General features: G+C 38.2%; 1 protein-coding gene and 1 long non-coding RNA gene across 4 annotated transcripts in view; one reads left to right on the plus strand and one right to left on the minus strand.

Annotated features, from left to right (window-relative positions):
- Positions 1–20,992, minus strand: LOC309844552. 3 transcript variants are annotated; one of them, XR_014300754.1, is made up of 6 exons: positions 20,442–20,991; positions 18,892–18,974; positions 13,412–13,495; positions 12,681–13,117; positions 9,375–11,677; positions 7,545–8,582 (listed from the first exon to the last, which is right to left on the minus strand). It is a non-coding gene; the product is annotated as an uncharacterized lncRNA (long non-coding RNA). The 3 variants fall into 3 exon arrangements; XR_014300753.1 differs by lacking the exons at positions 7,545–8,582; positions 9,375–11,677; positions 12,681–13,117; positions 13,412–13,495 and adding exons at positions 1–1,770; positions 1,980–2,063; XR_014300752.1 differs by lacking the exons at positions 7,545–8,582; positions 9,375–11,677; positions 12,681–13,117; positions 13,412–13,495 and adding an exon at positions 1–1,939 and having other exon boundaries at positions 20,442–20,992.
- MYL1 (myosin light chain 1) overlaps positions 19,893–21,476 on the plus strand; it is a 22,979-nt gene continuing 21,395 nt past the window's right edge. Inside the window, exon 1 of the mRNA XM_082691581.1 lies at positions 19,893–20,058. Within this exon, the coding sequence (XP_082547707.1) occupies positions 19,945–20,058 (114 nt within the window). The 5' untranslated portion in view covers positions 19,893–19,944. The remainder of the gene's footprint in view (positions 20,059–21,476) is intronic.

Consider the following 21,476-nt stretch of genomic DNA (forward strand, 5'->3'; position numbering starts at 1 on the left):
GTGTCCTGGGAAATCTCTTTATTCGAGGGCTGATGTGCTTATTAGCTGATGGAGGAAAAGAAACAGGATAAAAATCTCCAGAAACCAAACGACACAACCATGAAGCTGCTTGTGAAAGCCAGCCTCTAAAGGACCTCCGGTGATTCTCGCCTCCTGCTAGTCACACCTTTACCAAGTCCCCTCCCGCAGCGAATAGGCTGACATGAACAACGAATAGTGCATTGAGAAGAAACATGTGTGACTCTCAGGACTAGCTTAAGTCTGTTCTCTTGGATCACTTGCTCTGAAGGAAGTCACCAGCCATTTTGTAAAGATCTTCCAACGGCCATGCAGAGAGACCCACCTGGCAAGCAACTGAGCCCTCCTATCAAGATCCAGCCTCGAGTGGCGCCTGGGTGGCTCAGTGGGTTAAGCCTCTGCCTTCGGCTCAGGTCATGGTCTCAGGGTCCTGGGATCGAGCCCCGCATTGGGCTCTCTCTCGGCGGTGAGCCTGCTTCCCCCTCTCTCTGCCTGCATCTCTGCCTACTTGTGATCTCTCTCTCTGCCAAATAAATAAATAAAATCTTAAAAAAAAAAGAGAGAGATCCAGCCTCGACAAGCTGGCCAGGTGAGCGAAGGGCCTTGGAAATGGAGTCTCCAGTTCCAGCTCCAGCTCCAGCCGAGTCTGTAGGGGACTGCAGCCCGGCTGACGTGACAGACCCCATGAGAGTCTCTGAGCCAGGATCATGCATTTAAGCGGGTCCTGAGTTCCTGACCCATAGAAACTGTACGAAATAGTAAATATTCATTGTCGTTTTAGGTTGTTAAGTTTTGAGACAATTTGTTATGCAGCAAGAGATAACAAATACAGCGCTGGAAAGAGGAAATGAGAGCAACTCTTTTTCTTCCTTTCTCCAAAACTTACTACATACTTCTGTTTATTTATTTATTTTTTTACTGAAAGAATTAAAACCATCCCCCTGCGAGGATAGGAGTGGGAGACATCTAAGGCACCATCCCTTAGGAAATAACCTAGCATAGCAAAAAGAAAAAATAGCAGCACTTATTCAACAAATATTTACTGAGCAGACTCTATGTCAGATACTGGGCTAAGTTAGATAACTTCAACTCTACACAAGAGAGCTATGAATGCTACCTCATGGGATTTACATTGTCTTAACCAAGAGGGACAATAATCAAGGAAATAAGTAATTCAAATGCTTCTAAATGCCCTGAGCCCAGTAAATGAAGTATTGCAATATGTTGAGGGGAGTAGGATAGGTCAGGCCTCTTCAAGGAGATGACTTCTAAGCTAAGATTTGAAGGACAGAAAGAAAACCATCATTGAAAGAAAGTTGGGAAGGGCAATCCAGGGAGAGAAAAGAGTGTATCCAAAGGTCCTGAAGTGCAAAGACGGGATGAATGGACTGAGGAAGGCCAGAATTAAGAGAATCCAATGTGTGAGGAGGCGAGTAGCAGGAGATGAGACAGGAGTTCATCCACGTGTTTTCAAAATTCTGGGAAAAACACATCGTTGTGAGGAGACCATAAAAACGATTTCACTCACATACAAGGCCTAATTCAGATAGTCGTTCTCCTTCCTTAAAGAAATATTTACAATTTGATAGAAGAAATGAGTTCAGGGGCATCTTTGTGGCTCATTTGGTTAAGTGTCTGCCTTTGGCTCAGGTCATGATTCCAGGGTCCTGGGATCAACCCTCAAGTCGGGTTCCTTGCTCAGCAGGGAGTCTGCTTCTCCCTCTCCTGCTCTCCCAGCTGTGCTGTCTTTCCCTATCAAATAAATAAAGAAATAAAATCTTTTAAAAAAAAAGAAACAAGTTCAAACCAAACATCAAACTCGAGCACTCTGAGCCTGCTGGTTCCTCATTTCTCCCAGTTCCAACCAAAGGTCTTTCAGGCTCCCTGCTCAGCGGGGGTCTGCTTCTCCATCTGCCTCTCTCTGCAAAAATAAAATAAATAAAATCTTTGGAAAGAGATACCTTGAATTTTTAGACTTGTAATATCGATGTGCGGCATTATGGGTTTTCTTTACAGACACACAATGGCAGAGTCTAGTCTCGAAGCTGGGAAAACATACAAAAATATGAATACATCTCAAAAAAGTACATTGTAGGAAACACCGCAAGCATATTGGATTTAACAATTATTCCAGACAATAAAGTTTACTTGGCAAGTTTCTGGCACTTCTCAGGGGATTATGTGACTGCTTTGGAGTTTAAAGACCCAGTGTCCTCAGTGTCCAGACTTAAAATTCTGTCTCTGTGTGCGACCTTTCAAACTTGTTTGCCAAAGAAAGAAACTGCAATGTAATGTCTTAAAATCACATTGTCACACTGCTGGCTGGCGAGGTGTTGAGGGACCTCATGCTATTTATTTAGTCCTGTCGTAATGCCCTTTCCAACCCCAAATTCATTCTTGCCTCCAGAAGATTATTGAGATGGAACTTGTGAAATATGCAGCCTATTTCAACAAACAGCAATCGCCTTCTTCCTCTGCGGTTTCCAGGGAAGGAACAAAACTCACTTTTTCAGCCAGGACACAGGCTGTTGTACACCGAAGCTGCAAAAATCCTAACTGACAAAAAGGCACCGAGGGCATTTTCATGCATACAGTGTGGATGTGTCAGAAGATGCATTTTATGAGGAGTTTAATCTGTGCATTTGAAAGACAATGGCAGGAACTGTCCCATGGGTCCTGCCTCCGGGGCAGACAGTGTTTTCATTCTGTAAAGAATCCCGCTTGATGAGAATCGATACGTGTTGTTGGTCTCGACTACAAATAGTTCATTACAAGCTGAGAAAAGGGCCTCTGCCACCCCATTTGCTTTCTGCCCTGCTGTAATGGTCTCAGCTCTCTCCTATGTCGGAAAAGCCCACAATTACTTGATATAAAAGAATGTATCGGGCAATTCAAAGGCTAGAAATCTCAGGCTGAGACTTATAATGACAGGAGAACAGGTGTCTTGCCTTTTTTTAAGTCCTGGTGTCGGTTTACAGAGGGACAAGCATGCCCTTTGTTCTGTCCGCGCCTCTAGAACTCCTCCAAATGCACGGACTGAGGCTGCTGGTCCCTAGAGAATGTCTAACGTGCCACAGTGTGGCTTCCCTGGAGACATGGATACTCTCCCGAGCCTGAATTAGAAAACCTTGACCAGGACTAGAAGAGACAAATGCATCGTCAGCCACGGGCTATTCCTGTCCCTGCAGTTGCTGCCCATCCTCAAAGTTGGGAGACAGCTACGCTCATGCTATCCGAGGCTCCTAAAACAAGCTTAAAACAGCACCCCTCTGACCCTTCAATTCCACTTAATGTCATGCATTCTAGTTTGGAGGATAGTATTACATCTGTCCCTGATTGAATTTTTTATTAAAGTATGACATACATTTGGAAGAAAGACAAATCCTAAGAATACAGCTTGATGAAATATTACAAAATGAATATATTTGTGTAAACACTGGCTTCTTCACTCTCCATCTCTAGCCCACGCTCTTCTCAGGAGTAATGCCATCAGTCAGATTCGCTGGATTTTGAACTTTATATGAATGGAATCATAGAATACATATTGTCTGGTTTTTTTTTGTTAAAGTTTTTATTTATTTGACAGCCAGAGATCACAAGTAGGCAAAGAGGGAAGCAGAGAGAGAGGGGAAAGCAGGCTCCCTGCTGAGCAGAGAGCCCAATGCGGGGCTCCATCCCAGGACCCTGGGATGCAGATCCGAGCCGAAGGCAGAGGCTTTAATCCACCGAGCCACCCAGGTGCCCCACATATTGTCTTTTGATCTGAGTTCTTTAACTCAGTACCAAATGACACTGATCCGTCTCATTATATATACTTGTATTTTGTCCATTCTTATTGCTGTGTAATATATTATCATATGAATATACCACACTTCACTTTTCCTTTCCACTGTTGGTGGACATGGGAGTTGTTTTGAGTTTTGTGCTATGAATAATGTTACTAAGGATGTTTAGGTACATCTTTATAGGTATACACAGACATTTTTGTAGGGTATATGCCTAGGAGTGGAATTACTAGCTTTTAAGGTATGCACACATTTAGAAATTGTTTTTAATGCTTTTGTCCTAAAAGATACTTTGTACTTTCTTTCCCAGAAAAATATCAACTCCCAGGGCATCCTCTGCCAGTTTCTTCCTGGAGCTCTACTCTCTGTCACAGAATGATAGCGGGCTACGGGGACGATCATTGCCCTTGGCCCTTCTCAGGAGATGACCAAGAGGCATTCCTGAACAAGAGTCTGACCAATCCATGAGTGTCCTCTTGGTGCCACAACCCCTTTCCTTGAGGTAACATCAATGCCCTATGCCCTTCCATGCCACCGTCTGGGATTTTCTGTCCCCTTCATACTCTCCTCTTGCCAGAATCACATACTACAGTATCAGAATTACACAATGAAGCAAGCTCTGAGCAATTTTAATCACTATAAATGTCCTTCCTTGAGAAACCCTATACCCCCTGCCCCTCCAAGGGAAGCAGCATGCTAACCATGTAAAGAATCACGCTGACTTCACTTCCACATGGCTCATCTTCTCTCTCAGAAGACAGGGTTCCAAAGCATGGGTCCTGGATTGCCCTGGAAGTGGCATGACCTCTAACAAGGCAATTCTAAGAGCAGAAGGAGGAAAGTAATACCTGTCTCCTACTTAGACAAGGATGGGATTTATTGAGTGTGAAAGAAATAACACTGCTTAAAAACTTAGTGATGAAAGAAGTATAAATATTTTAAAAATTATCTTTATTATCCACTTCAAGTCCCTTAGCTAGCTTGCACTTAAACACCTATCTATCCTAAGAGGAAACAGTTTATGACATTTCAGAACACTTTTGGAGTATCTCATAATTTCCAGTTGGTAAGTTATTTCTTTCTAATGAAATATTTTCACTCATCCCTATTAGTCTCATAATAAGAATAGCTGATGACTCTTCTCTTGCTATGACATTTTACATAATAAAAATTGCTTTTAAGCCATTGCTTTTCCTTCCTTTCAGTAAATAACACCAAAGCTTTCATCTTTTCAGAACAGGTTCTAGCAGTCCATTCCCTACTCATGGCCATACTCCTACTCATGGCCATACTCCAAACTCAAATTTTGGAGTTCCAAACTGTCTTAGGTCATTTAATTATTGGCCAACATCGGGACGCCTGGGTGGCTCAGTTGGTTAATTATTGGCCAACATAACTGGCCAATTTGCCAACACCAAAATACATAACATTCTTTCATTTATTTATTCATCCATTCAATAACTAGATCATTGTTTTAAGTTTACTGTGTGTAAACCTTGTGATTCAGTTTAGAACAAGACAGATGAGTCCCTCTCCTCTCCTCTCATGGAGCTCACTTCCTAAACGTATTGAGGGAAAAAAAGTAAAAATACACAACTTATTAAGACCATGAAAAAAATAAATCCAAATGCTGACCTCAAGAATGACTGGGACAGGAGCTACTTAAGATTGCATGATTGGGGAAAGGTCTTTCTGAAGAGGTTACTCTTGGACTGAAATCTAAATGATCTTGGGAGATGCCATGGAAAGGTGTGTGAAAAGTGTGTGATACAGCAATGACAGGACCGCATAGGGGACATCACTGAGACCACAGCATGATCTGCAGAGGGAAAGGAGATGTGTGGGGAGACTGGGGATCCAGTCTTGTTCGTCGCCATTAGGAGTACATCATGCATATCTCATAGGTAATAATTCCATTGGCAAATGGTCATATACCTAAGTTGTTCTCTGGATAATAAGCCCAAGAGTATGATCCTATCACTATTGTATGCATTACTCCACTTTGTGGTTCCTGGGATTCCCATGGTCTCTCTGCCATTGGCACTGCAACCTCCTTTTCTATCTTAAAGCCTCTCTTTTTCTGAAACATAATCTTCAGCTGAATCCTTTTTTACAAGCTAAAATTTAATTCTGCCATACCTGAAGAGCTGAGACATAATACACTTAGTTTTTCACATGTAACTAACCCCCCCCCCGCCCCCCAACCCGGCCAATAGGAAGCAGCAGTCAAGAGCTTAGGCTTTAGCTTACATCAAAACCAGGTTCTATTTCTGGAGGGTTTTTTGGACACTTTTAGTGTGTGTAACTAGCATATTACGCCTACCTTCCTGAGTTTTTTTATCTGTAAAATGGAAATTACTTTTTTAAAAAGATTTTATTTATTTATTTGAGGTAGAAAGTGAGTGATAGAGAAAGCAAGGGTGGGGAGGAGAGGCAGAGGGGGAGGGAGGGACAGGCACCTTCCCCCATGCCCCCACCAAGCAGGGATCCAGACCAGAGCTGAATTCTAGGACCCTGGGATCGTGGCCTGAGCCAAAGGCAAACACTTTACTAACTGAGCCACCCAGGCACCACTGAAAAATGGAAATTAAACACCTACCTCAGAGTTGTTGAAAGGATTGATGGAGATAATATACATTAACCCCCAAGAGATGGCCATTAATAATGATGCTATTCAAAAAGCAAAAAGCATAGAAATTTGTAGTAAAATGAGAAGTTAGATCTTACTCCATTTATTCTCTCATTTTGTGTTTAAGCCTCTGTGAAGCTAAATTAATTGTCAATGGTCACATAGTTAGTCAAAAGTTCACCAAATTTCCCTAGTCAATAGTCTAGTAGAGGAATAATTCAACCAGTCATAACTTGCTTTAGCTTTGAGATTGGACTTTATGAACTACATAATCATTATTTGAATAAATCACAAAAACATTCTGATACCTGATGTGGCAAATTATTTTTGGAATACTGTGTGGCTTAATAAATCTTATTTTTTAGGACTTGAGAGATTCAGACCCATGCATGAATTCTACTTTTTATTCTATTTGGTAAGTGGAAAAAGTCAATAAGAAGATATGGTTTTTATATAGAGTATATCTACAAAATGTGGATTGTAATTTGTAGACAAAGCTCCGAAAGAAAATAAATTGTAGGTTATAGCCTAGCTCTTGTAGGCAAATTATTGGGCATAGTGGATATGTCAACTAAGGATGAAAATCTAGAGAAGTAGCTGTTCTGGCATGGAATTATATGAAACCCACTTATTTCAAGTGCCTCTCATTGGCAAGTTTTCATATAGTTATCACACAGACATGAACTGAGCTGTGTCAGTGTGACAGAAGTTAAGTCTAAGTCCTAAACCTTAAGTGTAAGTTCAACAAGTAGACTTTTACGTGAACTCTGCTTGTTGTACTTCTATTTGACCTTTACCATTGGCTTTAAAATAATTTTATTGTAAAAAAGATCCTTATTGTTTATTTATTATGTAAGTAAACTGCAATCACAGAAGAAAAATGGGAAATAGAAATAAGCAAAGGAAATTCATCTATAATTTTACACTAAAAATAACTATTAATATCTTGCCATCTACACACACACATACACACACAGATTCTTCACATATCTAAGTTAATTCTTATTTTATCTAGAGAGATATATCAGTGAAATTGACACAAACTTTTTAAATGTAACATACTGAAAAGTGATTATTACAGATGAAAAAAAATTCATATGAAGAACTTCAAATTTTCACAATTATTGTTTATTACACCTAATTAATCAACAACCCCCTTTTTTCAGGAATGTATAAGGGAGTTATGGCAACAAATTCCATTCTAATTCAATAAGATTTAGTTCCAATATTTAGAGAAATACAAAACAAGTGTCTATGTTTTTTAAGAAATTATATCTGCAAGGAACACATAATAAATTCAGTTACTTGAGCAAAATTGGAGGTGAAAAACAGGGCTAAATACCCCTTAAAAGACACATGGTATCAGATTGGATAAAAAGCAAGACCCATCAATATGCTGTTGGTAAGAGACTTGTTTTAGACCCAAAGACACCGCCAAATTGAAAGTGAGAGGGTGGAAATCCATTTATCATATTAACAGACATCAAAAAAAAGCTGGGGTAGGAATCCTCATATTGGACGAATTATATTTTAAGCCAAAGACTGTAATAAAAGATGAGGAAAGACAATATATCATAATTAAAGAGTCTCTCCTACCAGAAGATCTAACAATTGTAAATATTTATGTCCCTAACATGGAAGCAGCCAATTACGTAAGCTAATAAACAACAAAATTAAAGAAACACATAGATAATAACACGAGAATAGTAGGAGACTTTAACAGCCCCCTCACTGCAATGGACAGATCATCTAAGCAGATCAAAAAGAACACAAGGGTTTTGAATGACACACTGGACTTCACAAATATATTCAGAGCATTCCATTCCAAAGAAGCAGTATACACATTCTTTTTGAGTGCACATGGAACATTCTCCAGAATAGATCACATCCTGGGTCACAAATCAGGTCTCTATCAGTACTAAAAAAGCAGGATCATTCTCTGCATATTTTCAGACCACAATGCTTTGAAACTTGAATGCAATCACAAGAGGAAATTTGGAAAGAATTCAAATACATAGAGGATAAAAAGCATCTTAGTAAAAAATGAATGGGTCAGCCAAGAAATTGAAGAAGAATTAAACAAATTCATGGAAACTAATGAAAATGAAAACATAACTGTTCAAAACCTTTGGGATGCAGCAAAGGTGATCCTAAGCAATACAAGCCTTTCTCATGAAACAAAAAAGTTCTCAAATACACAATCTAACCTTACAACTAAAGGAGCTGGAGAAAGAGCAGCAAATAAAGACTAAACCCAGCAGGAGAAGAGAAATAATAAAGACTAAAGCAGAAATCAGTGAAATAGAAACCAAAAGAATAGTAAAACAGATCAGCGAAACTAGGAGCTGGTTCTTTGAAAGAACTAATTAGATTAATAAACCCCTGGCCTGACTTATCAAATAGACAAGAGATCACAACCAAATAAATATAAATAATTATAAGCACATATTATGAGCAACTATATGACAACAAATTAGGCAATCCAGAAGAAAATGGATGCGTTCCTAAAGATCTATAAACTACCAAAACTGAACCAGGAAGAAGCAGAAAACCTGAACAGACCCATAACCAACAAGGAAATTGAAGCAGTAATCAAAAAATCTCCCAACAAACAAGGATGGGATGATTTCCCAGGGGAATTCAAACAAACATTTAAAGAAGAATTAATACCTATTCTTCTGAAGCTCTGTCACAAATTAGAAATGAAAGGAAAACTTCCAAACTCTTTCTATTAGCCAGCCTTACCTTGAAGCGAAAATCAGACACAGACCCCCAAAAAAAGAATTACAGTCCAATGTCCCTGATTAACATGGATGCAAAAATGCTCAGCAGGATACTTGCCACTAGGTCCCAACAGTACATTAAAAGGAGTATTCACCACCACCAAGTGGGACTTATTCCTGGGCTTCAACATCTGCGAACCAATCAATGTGTCATATCACATAAATAAAAGAAAGGACAAAACCACCTGAACCTCTCAATAGATGCAGAAAAAAACATTTGACAAAGTACAGCATCCTTTCTTGATTAAAACTCTTCACAGTTTAGGGATAGAGGGAACATACCTCAATATCATAAGAGCCATGTATGAAAAGCCCACAGCAAATATCATTCTCAATGGAGAATAACTGAGACACTTTCTTCTAAAGTCAGGAACATGACAGGGATGTCTCCTATCATCACTGTTGTTCAACATAATACTAGAAGTCCTAGCCTCAGCAATCAGACAACAAAAAAGAAAAAAATGTATCCAAATCAGCAAAGAAGTCAAACTCTCACTCTTCACAGATGACATGACACTCTATGTGGAAAACCCAAAAGATGCCACCTAAAATTTCTGGAACGCATGCAGCAATTCAGCAACGTGGCAGGATATAAAATCAATGCACATAAATCAGTTGCATTTCTATATACCAACAACAAAACAGAAGAACAAGAAATTCAGGAGTCAATCCTTTTTAAAGTTGCACCAAAAACTGTAAGATACCTGGGAATAAACTAACCAAAAAGGCAAAGAATCTGTGCTCAGAAAACTATAGAACACTCATAAAAGAAATTGAGGAAGACACAAAGAAATGGAAAAACTTTCCACACTCATGGATTGGAAGAACAAATATTGTTAAAATGTCTCTGCTACCTAGAGCAATCTATACATTCAATACCATCCCTATCAAAATACCATCAACTGTTTTCACAGAGCTAGAACAGATAATCCTAAAATTTGTATGGAACCAGGAAAGACTCCAGATAGCCAAAGAAATTTTGAAAAAGAAAACCAAAGCTGGTGGCATCACAATGCCAGACTGCAAGCTCTATTACAAAGCTGTCATCATCAAGACAGTATGGTACTGACACAAAAATAGACACATAGATCAATGGAACAGAATAAAGAACCCAGAAATGGACCCTCCACTTTATGGTCAACTAATCTTTGACAAAACAGGAAAGAATATCCAATGGAAAAAAGACAGTCTCAGTTGATGAGATGATGAGTCTCATTTGTTGAAATGGTATTGGGAAAATTGGACAGCCACATGTAGAAGAATGAAACTGGACTATTTTCTTACACCATACACAAAAATGGAATAAAATAAAAGTGATATATGGAAAACCCACAGCAAATAGCATTTTCAATGAATGAAAGACCTAAATGAAATGAATGAATGAAAATACCTAAATGAAATGAATGAAAGACCTAAATGTGAGACAGAAATCCATCAAAATCCTCGAGTAGAACACAGGCAACAACCTCTGTGACTTCGGCAGTGGCAACTTCTTGCTAGCCACGTCTCCAAAGGCAAGGGAAACAAAAGCAAAAATAAAAGTGAACTATTGGGATTTCATCAAGATAAAAAGTTTTTACACAGTGAAGGAAACAGTCAACAAAACCAAAAGTCAACTGACAGAATGGAGGAGGTATTTGCAAATGTCTTATCAGATAAAGGACGAGTATCCAAAATCTATAAAGAACTCACCAAACTCGACACCCAAAGAACAAATAATCCAATAAAAAAACAGGCAGAAGACATGAACAGACATTTCTCTAAAGGAATCATCCAAACGGACAAAGGACACATGAAAAAAAAATACTCAACATCCCTCAGTGTCAGGGAAATACAAATCAAAACCATGATGAAATACCACTTCACCCGAGTCAGAATGGCTAAAATTAACAGGTCAGGAAACAACACATGCTGGTGAGGATGGGGAGAAAGGGGATACCTCCCACACTATTGGTGGGAATGAAAACTGGTGCAGTCACTCTGAAAAACAGTATGGAATAGAACTACCCTATGACTCAGCAATTGCACCATTGGCTATTTACCCCAAAGATACAAATATAGTGATCCGAAGGGGCACCTGAACTCCAGTGTTTATAGCAGCAATGTCCACAATAGCCAAACTATGGAAAAAACCTAGATGTCCATCAGCAAATGAAAGAATAAAGAAGATGTGGTATATATTCACAATGGAATACTACTCAGCCATCAAAGAATGAAATCTTGCCATTTGCAACGATGTCGCTGAACTAGAGATATTATGCTAAGCAAAATGAGTCAGTCAGAGAAAGACAATTACCATATGATCTCACTCACATGTGTAATTTAAGAAACAAAATAGAGGATCACAGGGGAAGGGAGGGAAAAACAAGATGAAGTCAGAGAGGGAGATAAACCTTAAGAGATTGTTAATCAGAGGAAACAAACTGAGGGCTCCTGAGGGGGTGGAATGGGGTTTGGGGTAACTGGGTACTGGACATTAAGGAGGGCACGTGATATAATGAGCATTTTGTATTATATAAGACTGATGAATCACTCTACCTCTGAAGCCAATAATACATTATATGTTAATTAATTTAAACTTATAAAAGGAGGAAAAAAGAAATTTGAACTACAAAAAAAAGAAGAAAAAAGTTCACTAAGACCAGAGATGCTATTTTATCCTCTCTCTTATTTTTATCTTTTTTTTTTTTTTTTTTTTTTTTTGAGAGAGAGAGTGTGTGCATGCATAAGCAGGGGTGAGGGGAAAGGCAGAAGGAGAGGGAGAGAAAGATTCTTAGGCAGGTTCCATGCCCAGCATGGAGCCTGATGCAGGGCTCCATCTCATAACCCTCAGATCATGACGTGAGCTGAAATCAAGAGTTGGACACTTAACATACTGAGTCACCCAGAGGACCCTCTTTCTCTCTTAATAAAACAAAAAACAAAAAAGGGGCACCTGGGTGGTTCAGTGGGTTAAAGCCTCTGCCTTCACCTCAGGTCATGATCCCCGGATTCTGGGATAGAGCCCCTCATCGGGCTCTCTGCTCAGTCGGGAGCCTGCTTCCTCCTCTCTCTCTCTCTGCCTGCCTCTCTGCCTACTTGTGATCTCTGTCTGTCAAATAAATAAAATCTTTAAAAATTTAAAATAAATAAATAAAAATAATCAATAACAATTTGATTGTATTCCTGATTTGTATGCAGGACTCTACACAAGGTAGATGTAGTGTATATTAAACGCTTGGCATTCAATGAGTAGACACTTGGGAACTCTATTACACATTTGCATTAATATATATCTTTTTCAAAAATCATAAGTAAGATACTTTTTCACCCATCCCACATCTAAAGTAAGTAATCCCTCTTTAATAAAAACATCTTGCTCTAAACATAGCAACACATACAACAGGCCCTGTATACTGTATTATCACCAATACAGAAGCATAGAGCTAATCTATAGGCTCTGTCCAGCAATGATTCATCTTATACCTGAAAAATAGAAGTTCCAAGTCAACTCACAGCCCTGATATTGAAATAGAAATTTAAAAATTCTATTAAAATTTGTTGCCAGTTATTCACTTGTCATTTGACACACTTACTTTTCTTAAGTCTTGCTTTTCATTGTGGATTCAGATAAAACTCGTTTTATTTAAACAATTATGTGTCATTGTCCAAAATGATCTGTTGATCATAAACCCTGGGAAGCAAACATAACTCAGCCACAACGCTGAGTGTTGTGACGATTAAAGAAATCCAGGAGCGGCCGGGTGGCTCAATTGGTTAAGCGTCTGCCTTCGGCTCAGGCCATGATCCCAGAGTCCTGGGATTGAGCCCGACATCAGGCTCCCTGGTCAGCAGAGAGTCTGCTTCTCCCTCTCCTTCTGTCCGCCACTCCCGCTGCTTGTACTCCGAGACATTCTCTCTCTCTGTCAAATAAATAAATAAACTCTTTTAAAATAAATAAATAAAAGATAAAGAAATCCAGCCCAAAGTGGAGTTTACACTTTATTCACCTCTTTCTCTCTAAAACATCAAGAAAGTCCAAGAACTTAGTCCACTACAGCTCATTATAATTTCCTGTCATCTCTTACTCTATAGCACTTCAAAATGCCCAAGTCCACCATCTCTTGGTTTACCCCTGGAGACCTCCACCCTGTCCTGCCATCTTGGTTCTCCAACAGCACTTGTATCCCCCACAGGGAGCTCCCCAAAGCTCTCACCTTCCTTCCTAGTAACCCCCGAGCAGCGAGCAGTGTCGTTCTTTGTTAAATTGCATTCCTCACAGCAGCTGATCAGAAGATTTCCTAATTCATCAGAGGACAAATGCTGTGGGGTCAGGGGAAGCCGTGAATCTACATATATTACTATTTTCACATCACAATTGTCAGCATGCAAAACTCACCTCATTTGATAAATAATGAGAAGCTCTTAGCATGATCTAATTCTCCAGGGCTATACTTGGTTTCCAGGGAAAGATGTAGCTATGTGTGTGCACGCCCATGTGCATACCGATGAGACCATGTGTCTTGTAGGGTGTGTGTGTCAGTAAGCCTGTAAGTCCTTGTAGTGTGTTTGTGTGTGTGTCTATGTAAAGTATGTATCCCAGAGATGCACAAATTGGGCACAACTGAGAAAGCAAGGCGAGGAAGAGAGTGCCATTAAAGGGAGAGCATAACAATGACTGAGACTGTGAAAGTGAGGACCTGTACCTTCTCTTTCCAGATCCCAAGCCATTTGCAGATATCACCTTTCCACTGCAACACCCTTAGCCATGACCATTTTAGGAAACGTAGTGACATCATTTTCAAATTCATATCCTAAATCTTGACATCATGCTTCATTGTTCTGAGGCATAATAGGAGGTAGTCTTCCTAATCTTTCCCTACTGTCCCTGAATCTACAGTCAGGTTGGATCTTTCTGAAGTTCCCATAACTCCTTTTCTCACCTATCTGAACAGTAGCCAACACAGATAGGCATCATACATGCATATAGAATTACATAGATTTTTGTGAATATATTTATACATATGATACCAAACTATACATCATATTCTGCAACTTGTTATTTTCATGTCTTACAGATCTTTCCATACCAGAATATTTTGGCCAACCTCATTATTCCATAGAATTGTATAGGAAAAATACACACAAACCATGTCAGTTTTGGGGGTTTTTTTAAAATGTTTTATTTATTTATCTGACAGACTGAGATCACAAGCAGGTAGAGAGGCAGGCAGAGAGAGAAAGGAGGAAGCAGTCCACACGGAGCAGAGAGCCTGATATATGGCTTGATCCCAGGACCCTAGGACCATGACCTGAGCTGAAGGCAGAGGCTTTAACCCACTGAGCCACCCAGGTGCCCCCATACCGTCAGTTTAACCAAATTTATTGACAAGCATTCATGTTGTGAACTTCCTATTAGAAACAATACGGTACTACCATCCTTGTTCAGACTCTAGGTTCATAGGTGTGAATATTTATAGTCAGTGTTTCCTAAATCTAGCTTCACATTTAAAACGTGTAGAGAGCTTTCAAAAATACCACTGCCCATGCTCCCCAGCCCCTATCCCCACTAGACCTAGTTAAATCAGAATTTGGGAGTGAGCCCAGGCAGGGGTATTTAATAAAATCTCCCCAAGTAATTTTACTATGCAACCAAGGTGGAAAATCATTACTAATTATGAAGAATTGGAATTGCTGATTTGTAGGGTCTATACATTTTACTTTTCTTTTTTACATTCTACATTTTGAATGCATTTTGTAAATGGCTAAATAATACACCATTGCAAATTCTGTAATATCATTGCTTCTGCTCTAAGTAAAGTTCTCAGGAAATCTGAAAGTATAAAGCAAGTACCTTCCTTTACAGAGTCTCTTTCTAAGCTGAAATGGCAGCTTCTCTGAAATGCCTACATATAAAGTTAGTGTCCCCCCACCTCACGTCATTACTTTCAAAGCATTGGACTGGTTTTCTTTGTATTACAGGCATAGCTCCGAGATGTTCCTGGTTTGGTTCCAGACACCCAAATAAAGAAGACATCACTACAAGTGAGTCAAATGAATTTTTTCTGTCTCCTGGTGCATATGAAAGTTATGTTTACACTATACTATAGTCTATTAAGTTTCAATGGCCTAATGTCTAAAAAAAAATACACATCTTAATTGGAAAATACTTTATTGTTAAAAAACTGCTAACTATCATCAAAGCTTTCAGCAAGTTGTAATTAGTAAACACAGATCACCATAATAAATATAATCATGAAATATATTCTATTTAATATATAATATATAATACTAATATTACATATTATATATTATATATAAATATAATAAACATGAAAAGCTAAAAATATTGTGAGAATTATGAAAACATGACACAGAGACACAAAGTAAATGCTGTTGGAAAAAATGGTGCCAGTAGACTTGCTCAACACAGGGTTGCCCTAAACCTTCAATTTGTAAAAGAACAAAACAAAACAAAACAAAACACACAATATCTGTGAATCACAATAAAGCGAAGCACAGTAGATTGAGTATGTCTGTCCTTGTCACAATGTGCAATCATTTCCTGAGGTTGATCATGGTCTTCTATAGCCCCTAATCTCCAACAGAAGTGCAAGAGAACACTTCTGGGTGTCTTGTTCACCCAGTAATTCTAATGCCTATTATATAACAGGACCTAGAGTATAATCAATGTCAATATGTGGAGAATCAATCAGTCCCTGTGGTTGTCCAGTCAGTGGTTAAGCATGTTAGGCTGTGGAAAGGATCAGTAAAATGAAGGAGAAATACTGGTGGTTCTCATTCCCCAGACCTAGCATTTCCAAACATAAAACGAGTATTTCTTTTTCTCTTTATTTATCATTTAATTTAATTTTAGTTCCAGTATAGTTAACATAAAACAAGTATTTTACCTTAGCCAAAAGAACCTACAAACTCGCACTATCCTACAAGAAACAGATAAATGTGTGACAAGCCTTGACCATGTGGTTAAAAAAAAAAACAAAGAAATCAGAAGGTAGACTATGATGAGCCACCTTAGTAATAAAGGCCATCCTCCTGCTTTTTTGGAGAACATCTAAAAAAGCTTACACAGCAAGTATCACGGTTAAGCATGAGGAACGCTTGGAAGATCTGGGCATGGAGGGCATCAGCTGTCACTGAGAACAGGATTCCTTAGCTGTTCCCTTTCTTTCCCCTTATAAGTAAGCTTTGTCAAATAGTCCTATAAAAAAGGAGGGGCCAAGACAGCAATTTCCTTTTGATCGTGATTATCACATTAAATGGCTCAGGATCATAGTCTCAGAAGGCCTTTAAATTCTTCTTTCTCCACCTATCATTTCTGTGTATAACAAATAACACCTCACCAAACACCATAGACAGTATGTCCAATAGTACTAACCATTTTTTAAAAGGACTGTGAACATGTTTGACTTTCCTTCTATATCATACCTGACTAAAACACAAGGAATGTCGACTTAGTGGGAATGAGATCTTACATTTCTTATATTTGAAGTTTCAGGGTGACTTGTTTTTACAGTTTTTAGACTTTTTTTCATTAATATTTTAAAATTTTAGATGGTTCTAGATTTATGGAAAAGCTGAGGGAAGCTCCCATGCACTCCACACCCAGTTTTTCTACTGTTAGCAAGTGTATGGTACACTTGTCACAAGAAGCCAATATGGATACACTACTTTTTTAAAGGATTTGATTTTATTTATTTGACAGACAGATCACAAGTAGGGAGAGAGGCAGGCATTGAGAGAGGAGAAGCAGGCTTCCTGTTGAGCAGAGAGCCCAACATGGGGCTCGATCCCAGGACCCTGAGATCATGACCCGAGCCAAAGGCAGAAGATTTAACCCACTGAGCCACCCAGGTGCCCCTATTGATACACTATTAATAGCATAAAGAAAAGTCCATGCTTTATTCATATTTCTACCTAATGTTCCTTTTTTATTCCAGGCTTCCATCTAGGACACCACATTACATTTACCCATCATGTTACTTTAGGCACCTCTAGCCTAAAGGTTTCTCAATCTTTCCTTGTTTTTGATAATCTTGACAATTAAAAGTACTTGTCGGGAATTTTGCAGAATGCTTCTCAATTTAGACTTTATTGATGTTCTTCTAATGATTAGACTAGGTTATGGGTTTGGGGGAGAAACCTGTCAAACACTACCTCCACAACATGATCAAGGTTAATGACAATAGTAATATTATGTTAATACCATATACCCTTGTATAACAAATGAATGGCACCTGTACCTTTGTGAGCTCTACTCTTCAAACAAAAAGTGCAATGCCAACATATCTACTTCTGTGAATTCATAAATCCAAGATATATAATTGATAACACAAAGGGATTTAGATACATAGTAAGATCAAGCCATTTCCCTCTTCATACGAAATAAAGTATTTTTATTTCAATTTTTCTTTTTCCCTTTTTTTTGTTTTTGCTTTGTTTTGATTTTCTCAGAACACAAAAATCCCTTTTACATGTATATCTGTCATAGATTTTAAGGAATTTCTTACATGAAGCGAAGTATTAAAATAGACGTCAAATTAAGGTAAGAGCTTACCCATCACTCAGTAATTGAAGAAAAACCCCATTTATCTTTTGATAGTCCAAAGGAAAGCAAATTGGTGGATATATTTCTGCTATTTAAAAAAGTATTTCTATTATAAAACATAGCATTATTTTAAAAATTCTAATTATTTACATTTGAAACAAGCAATGTACTTAGAAAAATATGTTTGGATTCTTCCTGACTGTCCTATATGTGAGAAACAAGTACCAGTAGCTAATGTAGGTAATGACTGAGTCCTTGGTGTAAGGCAGCAAAGGAAAGAGCTAACAAAAACAGTTCTTCCGGGGTGCCTGGGTGGCTCAGTCGGTTAAACTGCTGCTTTTGGCTCAGGTCATAATCCCAGGGTCTTGGGATGGAACTCCAAGTCAAGCTCCCTGCTCAGTGGGGAGCCTGGTTCTCCCTCTGCTGTTCCCCCTGCTTGTGCTTTCTCCCTCTCCCTCTCTCTCTCTCAAGTAAATACATTTTTTAAAAAATCTTAACAACAACAACAAAAAAAGCTTCTTCTGGACATACGTGGATAATATAATACAGTACAGTCTAGTAAAGAGACTGTTCTTGGGGCCAGATGTAACTTAAATAAACTATTGATAATATGAGAGTCTAAATGTAACTTAGTTGTAATATATGGAGAGGAAGAGTGACCTTCTCCAAACTGGGGAATGCTTTTATATCAGACCAAAACAAAATGGAAAATGGATAATAAATCTATATCTTTAAACACAATATTCAACAACTAAAATATAAATATGTATTTACATATTTACACTTATATATGGATGTGTATATAGGTGTATGTGTGTGTGTGTATATATATACATCTATGTGTATATATAGATATACACCATATGCTCTTATATATCTAATTATCTAATGTATAAATATGCTCTTTTAAAATCCCAAACTAGCTACTGGGTTTTGGGGGGAGGTTTTGTTTTGGCTTATTTTGTATTTTTGGATTTTTTGTTTTTACTAATTAATAACTACTCATGAATTAAATACCCCACAAGATAAAAGAACAATGGTTAATCTTATGCGTCTTTAATATGAGAATCTAGCTTTGCAAACTGAGGAACCTAAAGACAGAAAAAGAAAAATTTTCAAGTTACTCACCAAAACTCACACCATATTGATAATTTAAGTCCTTTTCTCCTATATTTCTCTGACCGCTTAGATAAAAAGGATATCTTGTCTCCCTGGTATGGATAAAAAAAAAATTCAGGAGATCAGTAATTAGGCTTTATGCCATTTAGGAAGTAAAATAAGTAACAACTTTGATTGACAGTCATTTTACTATTAGAAAAGCTTTTTGGCAAGAAAGTAAATCTTGCTGTCATTCCATTCCATTTCATTTTATTTTTTTCATTATAGAAAGAAAATTAAGTTATATGAAGTAATTTTGAATTATTTTTCTTTAGCATACAGTTAATTACAATTAAAAAGAGAGAGAGAGAGAGAGAAGCAGAATTTGTACTCCCTAGAAGGGAAAGCACTTTACTATTTGATGGGCTTTCCTTATACGTCTGCCTTTTATTTTTAAACGCCACCACCACCTCTTTGCTGACCAACAACTTCTTGCAAATTATGGCAAGGGGTGGGGGTGGAGCATGAGCAAAGGAGCTGAGTGAAAGTTGGTGATACTCCCTGCCAAAATTCCAAGTTGAAATCAAATCCTTCAGTCAAGTTTCTTAGGCATGAAAAAAAGAAAAAGATTTACAACTTCAGCAGAACTGTAATTCTACCAAGAAAAAGTATCAGTCAATCTACTTTACTGTCACCAAAGGATCTGAACCTGACTTGGTCATACTTCTTTCTCCTTTATATATGGAGGTGGGCGGGGGGGGGGGGGGAGGCAAGAGGAGTTTAAAAAAAATTGATGAAGCCCTGACCCTTTAGATTCCATTTATAGTCTGAGCCCGAATGCCATCCCCCTTGACTAGCGAACTGTCCAATCCAGCTGCATGTGTCTAGATTCTATTAGGCACTAAGTGAAATATATATGCATGCCCTTACACCGTTTAACACTCTGGGTCCACCTTCAAAACACTGGGCTGTGGATCAACTGAAGCGCCACTCCTCTTCCAAGAATCATTTTGACAGGTTCTTTTGGAGGTGCTCCTTTTCCTTTTTTTTTTTTTTTTTTTTTAACCCATCGTTTTAAACAAAATGGCACCAAAGAAGGACGTGAAGAAACCTGCTGCTGCAGCCGCCCCAGCCCCTGCCCCGGCACCTGCCCCAGCCAAACCCAAAGAAGAAAAAATTGACCTCTCTGCCATTAAGGTAACTAAAGGGGTGAACAGTTTGGTCACTGAAACATCTTTCAACAGTCCGAAACTCTAGGAACTTGCAAAGGGGTATGTTTTTCACCAAGAGAGACAGCGTTACTACATGGGCTGGTAGATTGGAGGAGAAAAAAATCCTGATTAGAAAATAAACTCCAGCATATAACTTCAGTTAAATCCCTATGAATACGATATTGTCTACAGAACCTGTATTTGCTCTCATTTTTTGTTCTCTGGTTTTCTTTTGGTATTTTTCCCTAAATGGTCAGAGTGCAATTTAGGGATAGTAAGTGCAAAGGTGTTTTACCAATACTTAAACCAGCGTTTTGTTTCATTTTGTTTTGTTTGAAATAAAATCTCTGTGGAAACTAGATCCCTTACCTTAATACTGCATCAAAAGGACATTTTTCACCCCTGCTTGTTTCCAAAAGTTTAAAAACAGCTGATGACCCAGTTGTCCTGGCTGCATTTATTGGACAGCTGCTGTATTTCTTCTGAAAAAGAGAAGATTTTTGCAATTCAAGTTAATTCCCCCTTCAGCTTCGCTTAATAAAATTTGATACAACACTAAATTAGATCTCAGTGCAGACAATTATGCACTCAAGTGTTTCAGTGACTATAACTGTCATCTTGTTTATTTATATACAGTATTTAATTCAGAATGTGTGAGCTGCTTCTAAATGAAACTAACCCCCCCCCCAAATACTATAAAACTTGGTTATATGGGTTTAAGCTTATGTCTCTGAGCTCTTGTATACTGATCTTTAACTAAGGAGAATGTGATTGATTTTTGCATCCACACTTTGCTGTGATCAAAGTTCTCAAATGCCAAAAGATGATCTACTTTTGGGAAAATGACACAGTAGATGTGCCTGTTACCCCTCAGTGTTGTGATCTCTCAAATGTGCACCTTCTCATTCACTGGGGCTGGACTGGTGGATGACAGTTTGAAAATCTTTATCTAATGAATTCTGCCTTACATGGAAAACTAATGGGTAAAAGGACCTATTAGGTGATCTTCTCTCGAAAGCCAAACGTTCTGTACATAATAAATCTAAATTTTGCTAACTTAATACTGTTTAATTGTAAAACCAAAGCTGACCTATAAACAAATGTTTCATTGAGTATTTTAGTATAATCATGGATTTTTAAAAATACTTCTGACCTAAATATTGACTTGGATCATACTTAGATATATTTCATGACATTAAATACATTCATAATTTTTATAACATTCTAGTTAAGTATGAAATTTTATGTTCCAAAGTGGGAGTGGATTATCAAATATCTTATCTTGAGTTTGTAGGTACCTACAGTCACATTTGAAAAAAGTTGATCAGAGAATCTAATATTGGTTAGGAACTATTCCTAATGAATATCCACTTAGGAGAAGAAATGTATATCAGATCTTCTAAT

The sequence above is a fragment of the Mustela nivalis genome, assembly GCF_964662115.1.
Source record: "Mustela nivalis genome assembly, chromosome: 11".
Taxonomy (NCBI): Eukaryota; Metazoa; Chordata; class Mammalia; order Carnivora; family Mustelidae; genus Mustela; species Mustela nivalis.